Here is a 12,427-nt window from a genome sequence, read left to right on the forward strand (position 1 = left end):
GCATTGTTGTGGTTTGGTTTTTTTGGGGGTAGGGTGTGGATGTTGGTTTTTCTTTCCCTTCTGTAGTATGCTGTATTTTTTTCTAGGGATTCTGTTATTAGCAAATCGTGCCACTTCTTAATACTAGTTCCAGAAGAGTTCTGGTAGGACGATGTCTGGCACATATAAAGAAAAGAAAATAGGACTGGCAGACCCGTTTACTAGCAGCTTCAAAAAATCAGTCATGTTTATTGCAAGTTGAAACTTCTGTGTGTCTGAGGACACAATCAACAGAGAGTCCCAGGAACGAAGGTTTTACTGTCCTTTCCTTTTAGCATTGTAAATCAGTTGTGTAGCACAGACAAAACACATCTTAAAATTTGGATATGATAATACCTTGTTTACATATTTTCAGCAATACATGTCTGTTGCTTCACAAATTCAAAAAATCTACAGGATTCAAAAAGTGATAGCCTTTTTAAGCAACACAAGACCAGACTGCATGTGATACTAATTAGCAAAATTTTTCCAGTAAAAAGCTGCTGACATTTAAAAAATACCTATGTGTTCTTGCTATGTGTTGTCACTTCAGGAAAGCTTAAATATTCATAAAAAACAAAGGGAAATGGAGAGTTATTTTTTTCTAGAGCCCCAAGTATATCAGCATTGCACACAGTGTTTTTGACCAATATTTTTAATTTAAAACATATTAACAAGAAGTTTTTTAAGCTGTGTTTTATGTGTGAAGGGTCACAGGAGGTAAAAAGAATTGTTACTATGAAGTAGTATAGCATTTTGTGATTATAAAGTTAATCTGTTTAAAAAGTTTTTTGCTATATAATGAGCAAAATAAATTATAGTATTTTTTATGTTCCACAGCCATAATTTTACCAACACAGCTGTTTGACCCAGTGACATCATGTTTTGCATATTTCTGCATTTTAATGAGTCAGTCATTTAAAAGGTTACAAAGAAACCATAACTCATAAGTAATTAAATTATTTAGCAGAAGTATAAGAAGGGGAAGGTATCTGACATGGGAAGGTCACTGTGGGAAGGAAGTAGCATCAGAGTACTGAATTGCACCTGTTTGTTGAAGATAGGTACAGACCAGAAGCATTACTGTTAGATTAAAATTGACTGTTTTCTCAGGGAATCATTAAACACATGCACATACTAAAAGCATCTGAATTCCCTGTCATTGAGACAGAGGATTTCTGGTCACAAGATACTAAATGGGAGTTGTCTTTCAAGACTTTGGATAACTTCAATATTTTACCGAAAACACTTATGTGCATGATGTGTTTTTCATTCAGAACACTGAAATACAGACCTACTGAGAGATTGGCATTTAATCTTTTCCTATGGTATTTTAATACATATATATTTCTGGAAATGAAAGGTAAAAGTGTAAGATATTGGCATCTCAAGTTTCCTTTCTTGCAGCTAAATATTTTACAAATCAGAAAAAGCCCTGAGCCCATTGAAATATCTGGATGTCAGAAAGAAAAGGTTTTTGCAAAGATTTTACAGTATTACAAAAGCAAAGGAAATAAGGTTTATTGTGGAATGAATTGTTACTTTTTCGTGTCTGTTATATAGAAAATGTGCACTTTACTATTTGGGGATATAGTCATCGTGTAGTGCTAATGAGAATAATCAAGATATTGAGAATAATGTGATATTTTCAAGGAGGAGGGAAAGCATACTGAAAAACAAATTTGCAGTTGAGAACTTTACTGTCAGCTAATGGGATACTTGGAAATACCATAGAAACATTAAAAAAATCCTGCAATCCAGCTTTGCATTTGTATTTATTTGAAAATAACTTTTAGGGGGTAACTGATATCTTCCTTGGTTTCCTTACTGAGAGATTCATTAGAACCAATAATTACTTGTTATTCATGTGGGATTTATTAAAATAAATTTATTTACTTTATTTCTGATTTGTTGTTTTCAAAAAATTATATTTATATAGAATATTATGAATGTTATTCAAATGCTATTTAATAACATTTTCATTAAAATCTTAGTTCTTTCTTGTACCTCTCTGAGGCATTTGAAATTTTTGTTGGAAAATAGTTTAAAATAGTTTTTTAAAGTAGAGGAGAGTAGAGGAGAGGATGAACTTCTGGAGTACCAACTTGAATTACAGATGGGGTTCCTGTAGGATATCTTGAGAGCAAACTGGTGGGTTCATTCTTTCATTCATATAGGTTGTATGGACCCCAAAGCTGTTTGCACTTAGTGAAGAAAAGCAGAATCTGGTTTTACAGCCTGGGCAGTTGCTGTGGACAGATTATTTGCAGCCCAGTATCCTGCCTGCATGGCTGGGATGGATTCATTTCCATTCAGTCTCCAATGATTTCTACAAATAGCCCAAATCTCACATCAGGAAGAGGGGGGTGGATCTGATGTTTGTTAAACAATATTTGAAGCAGTAGCTGAACGTGAGCATATTTCTTTCTGTTAATTCACAGAATTAAATTAATGGTATAGCATAGTTTCTTGTGTCTCACTTGCCATGAGAAATAATTTTCTGCTGCAAATCCTAGTGAAACTAGTGCTTGTAAAGGCATGGAAGTTCCCTATAAAGAATATCGTAAACTACTGAGGATGTAAAAATCCTTTTAATTCATGGATGTTTTCATTCCATTTTGACCTTGTGAACAAACAGCATAAAACAGGGTTGCAGATCTAACACATAGACATATTTGGGTTGCTAATTATAGAGAGATGTAAAACATTAATTATTTTCAAAACTTTTCAGCAGTAAACTCAAAATACAAGAATAGCTTCTCTGGTAGGTTTTTTTAAGCCTTGAACATTGATTTATTTCATATAGCTGCACTAGCACCAAATTAACAAATAGTAAAGTAAGACATAGTCATGGCATGTTTAATAATTTCCAGCATAAAGATTGTGAAATAAGATAAATACAGTTCTGCAGGCAAATAGATTTAGACATAATGCAGTGTTGAAGTAGAAGGCAGTAACAGAGAGGAAATGGAGAGTTTATTGTTTCTATAACTCCAATATCCATTAAAAGTTAGTTACACAGCAGGTGGCAGTTTGGGTAAGTGTAAAGTGAATGTTTTGAAATAAATAGCAGCTGGGTGACCTGGGATGTCAGGGCTCTAGACAAGGGTGTGTGTTTGTCAATATATCCTACATGTTTTACAGACTCCTCAGGGACCAGGAAAAGATACAATTTCACCTCTTCTGTGCCAAAACATTTTAATTATATCTTCTTCCAAGTACAGCGGTTCAGTAACCAAGGAGCTGACATTGATGCATGTGTTGATAAAGCTGCAAACATTCAAAATGAGATTAACAAAGATTTTGAGGAAAGGTTGACAGCTAATTTTGTACAGTATTTTGCATCTAATTCAGGTCAGTGTAATGATAAAATGTGTCATAACTGCTGTGTCATCTAGAAAGACTTTTATTATGCTTTGTGTATTTAAAGATTTGTGTATATGAATGTACAGTTTTTTATATATTATTCAAGCAGGTTATAACTTCTTTATTGAACATCTATTGGCTACAGCTGTAAATAGGAATAAACTTAACCATTTAGAAGCAATTTTACATATCCATCTGCATTAGTCACAGTAATAAGTTCCTTTTCTCTAATTTGCCTTGAAAATATTGACTTCAGATGTGAAATGTAATCAAAACTACCATGCACTTTTTGTGGCTTTGCTTAGTATTCGCAAAAAAAGTGGATGGAAGGTTATAGTAAATGTATTTAAATAATCAAACTGTAGTTTCTTTGTATTATGTGCCGTCTCTTGAGAACATTTCAGTGCATTTCTGCTCTGTTCTCCTCCTTGTTTGAAGGTAACTCACATTCTTCCACTTCTTTTTGTTTGTGAAATTTTCTCCTCTTTTTTATCTACTCAGTTCTCCATCTGCTTTCACTTTTGTTTGCTTGGGCCGTCTCTCATCCCAACTTGATAATGAGGAATGCAGTGTGACCCTGACCTCTATCAGCCCATGCATGACCTTCTGACTTGCCCACATAACCTTTGACCTTCTCTTTGACAGCTTGATTAATTGCCCTGTGTTATGATTTATGAGTAAGTGCTATGTAAAAATAATAGACAACAGGTGGTCCTCTGAAATCTTTTTGTGGTACGTTTTCTTTTCCTGCCTAACCTGATGAGCTGTTTTAAGTTTGGAACTTAGCAGGACAAAGTGTGTTTGACAGAAGCATGGCATTTTTATGCACTTGGACACAGTGCTGGAATTCAGGCGGCTGAGGTATATCTGGGATGGAAATATCACAGTGTTAGCAGGGTGCAGTTGCCAAAATGTACATTGGGTGGAAACAGAAAGCAGAATCAACTGACACTTCAGGCGTTTCAGTCACAGGTCACGTCTTGAGAAAATTGCTCAAATAATAGAGAGGGCATTTTTCAAGCTGAGCTGCATCTCCAACAGCTATGTTTACTTTAACACTTCACTAGTGGCTTCTGATTGGTTGTCATGACCTCATCTTGCTATTGCACCTACAATGTCGCAATAGTGACATAGATGTACCCTTCTTGCAGTAAAGATGGGAAATGAACAGACCATACATCTTTCAGAAAAATGAATGGACATTGCTGTGTCTGTTTTAACCACAGGCAGGTTTAAGAACAGAGTGCTTTGAGTTGCATTTCCCCAAGGAATTAGTTCTGGTCTTGCTGCCAACAGTCCAAATAGAAACCTGAACTTGAAAATTCAGGTTGATCAAGCATAGGAAAATGATCTCCTTGAAATCCTCTCTCACAATCCAAAAAGATAGTTACATAGGTCAAAAGATATCTCTCCAGCTCTGACTTCTTTTGCCACATATTGTGTCCCACCCTGCTGGATTAATATGCAGATCTGAATGGTTTCAGCTCATTACTCATGTGCCAGGCAGGTGAAATTTCAAACTATTTGAAATATATCTCACATTTTTTGAGGTTCTTTTTTTTTTGTGCTTACCCCCTTTGAACTTCCAGTAAGAGACAGAAAGTACTGTCCCATTTCTGTCTCATGTTTCCATTGCAAAGGAAAAGGCTCTTCTACATTGCTCTTAGTAGTATACATACTGTAACTGAGGTTCGTGATTCTTTCCAACTCTTGACTTAGTAATCCTGCTTTTCATTTCATCATCACAATCCTCAACCTCCAGGAGCAGCAACGTGGAGAATTGTAGGAGTTAGTGTAGATTAAATTTTACTTACCTTGAAGCATTACCATGTCGGGGGAAGAGATGTTAATCAGGTGCTTTAGTCTGAGAGAGAAACTTTAATTTTGTAAATTAAGGCTGGGAGTTCTATTTGTGAGTGTCTGCCATAATTATAAGGTTTTACCACTTATAAGGTAAACTGATGGGGAAGTTTGATGGGGATGAAGGTGTAGTGTCCTTAAAGCTTAAATTTTTATTATGAAGAAACTTTTTTGAGAGTGGTTTCTCTTTCTGTGCACACTGCTCACACAGGAGAAAACTTTGGTACTTAAGTCATAGGTCACTATGTTTTAATAATGATGTAAGCTTATAATGGCTGAAATTGGTATTTTTAGTCACACTGATTTAACGATGGCAAAGTAATACATAGAAATAACACATTTAATACTTTCCATCATGCAGGACTGTATATGGTGAAAAAAGATTAATACAGTCCTGCATGCGAAGAGATGTTTCCAAACAGGACTCTAATTTTAATAGATGCTATTTAATGAAAGTGATTTTTGTCTGTGTTAACAGTTATGCCAAAGACACAAAGTTTCTTGTCTGCTATTAAATTTTACTAAAGGCCTTTTTTAAGATATTAGTGGTCTTGTGTTCTGAGGTTTGAATTGACTTGCACACTTCTCAGATTCACTGCATTAGAGCTCTGCCTTTTTTTTCATTTTCTGATTGCACTGAACTTTAATGGTGTAGCTACACGCACATAAATTACATTTTTTTTTAATTAATTGAAGTTAAAGGCCACATTGTTTACACTGATGTTACTTAGAGCAGAGTATTTCTTTTCAGTAGAAAATGCTCAAATACAGGCTGGGGTGGAATAAGAGAAGTTGTAATTGGCTATTTATTTTTTATTCATATTTTACCAGTAATTCGGGTTTTCTATGTTGATTTTTATATGTTACTCTCAAAGCTTTTTTTCTGGTAGCATTGTTTTCTTCTTGAAATTTAGGATGCAGTAATGCAAGGGAAGGGGAGATACACCATATCATGTGAGCAAAACAGTCCAAAAAGAGATTACTTTCCAAAGAGAATGACTTAGGCTTTCCCATAATAGAAGGGGGGGAAAAATCTTAGTTTAGTTATTACTTAATTATTTTAATTCTACTGTCAGGAGTGGCCTCCTGTCTGGGAGAAATTGTGGAAAAAAATGTAAAGCAAGTCATGTAACTGCTTAAAATCTATTTAATAAAAATAATATAATTTATTTATAAAATAGTGAATTTTAAAATAGAACCATATTTCACTTGTTGATGTCTACATGAAAAATTGATGTTGTGTCCTCATAAAATAGGACAAATGAGTCATGTAATTTTAAGTTACATAACTTAGACAAATTCCACTTCTCTGATGATTTTTGTGACTGTTTTGTGATCAGGTTGAAGTGCACAGGGTTTCAAACTTCTAGATCAGTAGTGACAACATGAATTTTGCATTTTGCATTGTGTAGAAAACAAAACAAATCAATATACAGAACATCTCTGCTCAAAACAAGCAGGTCAAGAAGATTAAGAACCCCAAAACTACCAGCCTGCCAAGTACTGCAAAAACTCCAGTAACAGCAAGCTCAAAAATTATCCTTTCATCTGAGAAGTTCAGTTTAGGAAGCTTTGTAAGCCACATTCTTCTCCGGATAAATTTGGGCTTTGAAATTTTCCAAGCTGTAAAATTCTTGTGCTTATAGTACAGCATTGTGCATTAATATGTCTAGGCATGATGTGAACAGATTTTAAAATTTGTCTTTGACTTTCTGTTTTCTTTCACCCTTCCCTGTTGTTTATTTATATTTTTGCCTGTTTGTTTATATTTATCCGAGTTAAATTCATGTCAGGTAGGGCAGGGCAATCATGTGACAGGAGACCCCTTATGGTGCTGCATCTAACAAGGAGACAATTTTCTCTTTGGCCTGTTGTGACCTTTTTTGACTACATCACTTATGCCAGAGGTAGTATCCTGAATGCCTCTATTTCACCCTGTTTAGCAGAGTGCAACTGTGCCCTTTAACTTGGTTTTTGGTGGGAGGAGAAGCTCCGACAGACGTTGGAGAAGGGCACAAGGATAAGGGGTAGGAACTCCCTTTGGATGTGATTTTGATAGCTGGTCAAGTGTGTCCAACTGTAGAAAATCAGTGAGTGACAGTCTGTCTACCTGACAGTGGCCACAATGAACTACAAGGTTTGTGAATGGTTCTACAGATTAGAATAAAGCAAGCCCAAATAAAGTATCTTTTGTTGGGGTGGACTTGGTTTTCTCTGGGCAGCTAGGTATGGGGGACCTCTTTTGATCCTCTTGCCAGGACTGAGTGCAAAATGAAGCACCAAGTGAGAAGCTGGAATAAAGCTGTTCCATTAGATAATTGATATAGATGTTTCTGAAAAGTAAGTCTTTATTAAAATTTACTTCTAAAGGATGGCTTGATTTTGACTGGGAACTCATGTTAACTTTAGGGATACATCTGTTAAATGCACATGCTTCTCTTTTTTCCCTTCCCTTTGCAATTATATCTTTCATAAATATTATGATTTTTTTGTGATTTGCCATCATTTAAAAATGATAACATTTGATTAGCTGATTTATTCAAGATTTATTTCTCATTCATATTTTTTTTTTCTAACCAGTTCATTCCCTGAGGCAAAAAAAAATGTACCTTATATGCTCAAAAGCATCGTGCAGGTCACAAATTTGGTCTGCATTTGTTAAATATACAGTATAATCCCAGTGAACTTTTAGAGCAGATTTAAAGATGCACTAAAAAGGCAGACCCACCATAAAGAGTTGACTTGTAAGCAACACCACTGAATCAGTTTTGGTATTGATTCATTGTTACTGCTGTTATTTGCTTCTGCATAGTATGTTTATTGTCAGCTAGACAAAAGGTTTTACTATTTTAAAATGTGGCGAATAATTTTCACATGCTTTCTTTAACGTGTCTATCTTTATATATAAAAATCTCTCAATCCTTTTTATTTTAAAAGTTTTTACTGGTTGGGCATAAAGCTTTTTATTCATTATTGTGTAGAGTTCTTAAAGCAACATTTTGCTTTTAGTTTCTGTATTACTTTCTGAAAAAGTCATATAAAGTGCTTATGAATAAAACAATATATTAAATTATTTTAAAGGTAAAACAGGCGACTTTTCTGACTGAGGGATGTGTTATCAGCATAAATACATGCACTGATACATATTCACACATCAATATCCCTTTAATGACAGAATACTTTAAAAAACCCTGCTATAAATGATGTGTGAAGTTGCTGAAATAAATAAAAAAGTTCTAAAGAGCATTAAAGTAAATGCAAAGCATTTTCAAGTATTAAATTCCCCTTTTCACATTTCTTCTTGTTTGTGTGTGTGTGTGTGTGTGTGTGTGTGTGTGTGTGTGTGTGTGACTCTTCTAAAACAGGAAGGCTATGGAGTAATAGTTCTGAATCCCAATGAGAACTATATTGAAGTTGAGAAGACAAAAGCCCAAATACAGCTGTCTTCTGATATCTCAGATGAACCTGCAGAAAAGAGAGAAAAAAAAGATAAAATACAGAAGGAAACAAAGAAGCGACGTGACTTCTATGAAAAGTACCGAAATCCACAAAAAGAAAAAGAAACTATGCAGATCTATATTAGAGTAAGTTTATTTTGTTTTTGTTTGCCCTTTATTGATGCATACTTATGTTTACTGCCTATATTGACTAATAAATAGCATTCATTTTTAAGAACAAATATGTTACTGAGATAGCATTCAAGAGTTTATACAGAGTTCCTGACTCTTTATTGTGTTGGATTTTTTTGTTATTTATTGATCATGGTGTTTTGGAAGTGTTAGAAAATCTCCCTCTAATTTCAAAGAGAAACTTCAAATAAACCCCAGAGGAACTCACTGGTGTTATCAAGAAAGAAATTATTTAAGAAAAATTTTCTAAAAACCATTTTATAAACAGAGGTGTTCATAAGAAAGACTTTGTAGTGAAGCTTAGGCAACATACTACTTTCATGTCATGTATGCATTTATTGTAATATAAATGCATACATGACATGTATGCATTACATGGTAAGCAGTAGTTACAGCCTGATAGTTTTTATCACCTGCCAAATCAATAATGTATTGTGGAAAATACCAGTGATCATCCTGTGTGGTAGCAAATTTACCCTGTAATGTATTGTTTTTATATGAGCAACCATCTATTTTGAGCTAAACTTTTGAAGGCAGATAAAGGAGGAAACTTTCTAATATAATAATAAATATTTAAGCTAGAATAATTTGAGAATGGTGGGATGAAGAAACTCTGTCCCTTGCCCTTTTCTGACTCAGTGAACCTTTGCAATTCGTAATGCTACCAGCATGGGATCATTATAACAGTGCTACCCGAGGATTTCTAATTCTGCAGGGGGCACAAACAATATTACTTGTACATTGGCACATTCTGCTTCATGTACATACTATGCATTATACATTCCAGACTGAGTCGTACAATTTCCAAAATGCTTATTATGAACGTTAACGTTTTCATCCAACACATCAGAAACTCCACAGTGAAGGTAAAACAATAAAAATGTATATCATTGTGGTAAGAAACAGAGAAAAATCCAATAAGATACATGTTGCAATCATCTTAAATTTTAATATGACCCTGCTAATTTTTTTTTTAGCATAACAATTTTTGTAGAAGAAATATATACTGTGCTGGCTAGTAAAAAGTGTTAGTAACTTGGATACAAGATTGTCACTAATGCCATAAATATTTGCTGTCTTTTGAAAAATACCTGAGTATGGGAAACAAAGGAATACATATATATATATTCAAAGTCACCAACAAGGCACTGTGTTTTCTGTTTGCAGCTGTTTTATAAGATCCTATTCCACCCACTATCCAAACCCTCCTTCTTAAGAGGGGCAGCCAGTTTTAACTTAAGGTCCATGAGAATCCAGTGGACAGTGCTGGTGTTTTGTCTGAAAAGAAATCTAGTCAGCATACAGGTTCACTGTTTCGTTGTTGAAATTGAACCTTTTTTTCATAACCTTTTTAGCAATTCTACCTTCTCATAACTCTTGCCTCATGAGGCATGAAATTTGGTTTCAGGAGGTTTAACCCCCCCGAAATACAAAATATAGTGTTCCATCCCATTTTCATTCTTGCACAGCTCTATGCCTTAAATATGACTTTTGATGTTTGCTTTATTTGATTTTCTTCAAATCAGGGAAAATAATATATATTTTAGTGGAAGTTTTTAGTGAAGGTGTGGTCCGTAGTCTCCTTCCCTGGACCAATAAATTGAAATTGGGTTTTCTGATGAGTTTGGTGTTGTATCCTGAAATTATTATTTTGGGGTTTTTTTGGTTAGTAGACTCCAGTAGATAGTTTTTTGAAACAGAAAAACATATCTGCTTTATTGTATTGCAGGACGAATTAATGCAGTTTCCTTCTTATCAATTTCTGAAACAAAACTGGACCATCAGTAGGGTTCCATTTACTCTGTTGGTCAGAACTGCTAAGTCTCTAGGTGGTTGCAAGAGGTTCAATGCCATATTTGCCATTTTCTTGCCTCCCAGGCTTGAGTCCATAGGATTGCTCTCTGCCCGCACCCAGGGACTTGCCTCTGCAGGTGGCAGAGGTTTGGGCTGGTCTCAAAGGGCAATTCAGATACAATCTCACTGTATAGTATAGCATACATTTGACTCACTAGGCTCTTAAAATAAAACATGCCATCACTCAACAGAGATATTTAAGGATGGTATATGATTTGTTATTATCTCATCAAAGAGTTTTGAAAAACATGAGCAGGCCTTATGTCAACTTTGCCAAGTAGGAAAATGTATGGATAGGCTAGACAAAAAATATCCTCACAGGAAGGCTTTAACTTATCTAGCATGGAAGGAAAAACATGGTTGTGTCAAATATGCTGGAGAAATTGTTTCAGACTGTTAAGCAGAAGGAATAAATATCCTCAATTATGTTCTCTTAGGGTCACTGAGATCTGTTGTGATCTAATGAGGAAATGCCATTTGAACAAATTAAAGCTGTCTGGTTGATGTTCCTACTTGATCAGCTAGATTTTCCAAGAACTGGAGAATTAGAACTCTACTTTGGTAATTATGTTTAAGTATTTTCTTTATTTTCATAGTGAAAAAAATGGCTGGGCTATTCAAGAATATGTAAAAGCTGAATCTCGAAATCCAAAATATCGAACTGCACTATATTTTTGTACAAAATGAATATAAATAAAAACGACTATGGCAGTGTGTAATGCATTAAGCATAGTGCTCTTGAAAGATCAAAGTACTTACTGTTTCATCCTGGAAGTTTCCTTAACTATGAAATAATGTACTTTCTGGCATACATTAAGGCTTGTTAAAGGAACTGATTTGGTCTGGGTAATAAACATCATGTCAAACATTATGGCAGGAAAACCTGCTTAATATGTTTTGCAATAAGACAGATTTTTTTGTTCTTGAAAACATCTGCCAACTGAATTCACAAGTGAAGACAGAAAATGTCATCAATTCTGTAACATTCTTGTAAATTTTATTTCAATTTTAGCAATGCAAACCAGGAAAAAAACTTTTTAATAATCAGCATTGACTATAATACTTTTATGGAATGATTAAACACAAGCATTTTACTTTTATATAATGTGCTAATGAATGCATATGAATTTTAATACTTTTACTGTTCAGATTTTAACAAGCATATTGACAGATCATTTTAAAAGCATCTGGTTTTTAATGTGTTGAGTGGAGGATTGAGTAAAATAGCTAAATATGTACATACATCCTTTTAAAAAACATATTTCTATCCTTAGTTATAAACATTACCATTTTTTCTTAGACCACCAGAGGCTGCTCTGTACATATGGGCTAATGCTTTCCCCCCAGAAATTTCCTACCCTAACCAGCCTTCATTTGTTGCTGAAGTAAACTGAGAATTTGTTGCTCTCTAACCTTCTTCTGTGGAAACAAATCATGCATGCTTAAATGTGGCATGATCATTCCTTCCATTCTCAGCCATCTCCCATTCCCTACAGATTTCCACACTGACAGTGTCTTTTCAGTGTTAGAAGATATTTAAAAATCTAATAAGTATTTTCCCCCTTCTAAACTTCATTCACCACTTAAACAACTAAACTAAGTGGATTCTGAAATGTTATGTAAAAAAAGTATAAATTGCACAATTTGACAGTAATTTGCAATAATGTTGTTGCCCCAACAGTTGAACGATATCAGAGGCA

At 34.5% G+C, this 12,427-nt stretch overlaps 1 protein-coding gene across 20 annotated transcripts in view; it reads left to right on the forward strand.

Moving 5' to 3' along the window:
- ARB2A (ARB2 cotranscriptional regulator A) overlaps window positions 1-12,427 on the forward strand; it is a 262,861-nt gene that overhangs the window by 127,868 nt on the left and 122,566 nt on the right. For 16 of the 20 annotated variants that reach the window (XR_014951703.1, XM_085568073.1, XM_031507503.3 and 13 more), the window contains one exon: window positions 8,610-8,828. The exons of the other annotated variants lie outside the window; for them this stretch is intronic. Coding sequence is in view for 15 of the 16 variants with exons in the window: in XM_085568073.1 (XP_085424199.1) it covers window positions 8,610-8,828 (219 nt within the window). In the remaining variant the exon portion in view is untranslated. The remainder of the gene's footprint in view (window positions 1-8,609; window positions 8,829-12,427) is intronic. 20 annotated transcript variants of the gene reach the window in all.

The sequence above is a fragment of the Lonchura striata genome, chromosome Z (genome assembly GCF_050655825.1).
Source record: "Lonchura striata isolate lonStrDom1 chromosome Z, ASM5065582v1, whole genome shotgun sequence".
In the NCBI taxonomy this organism is placed as follows: domain Eukaryota; kingdom Metazoa; phylum Chordata; class Aves; order Passeriformes; family Estrildidae; genus Lonchura; species Lonchura striata.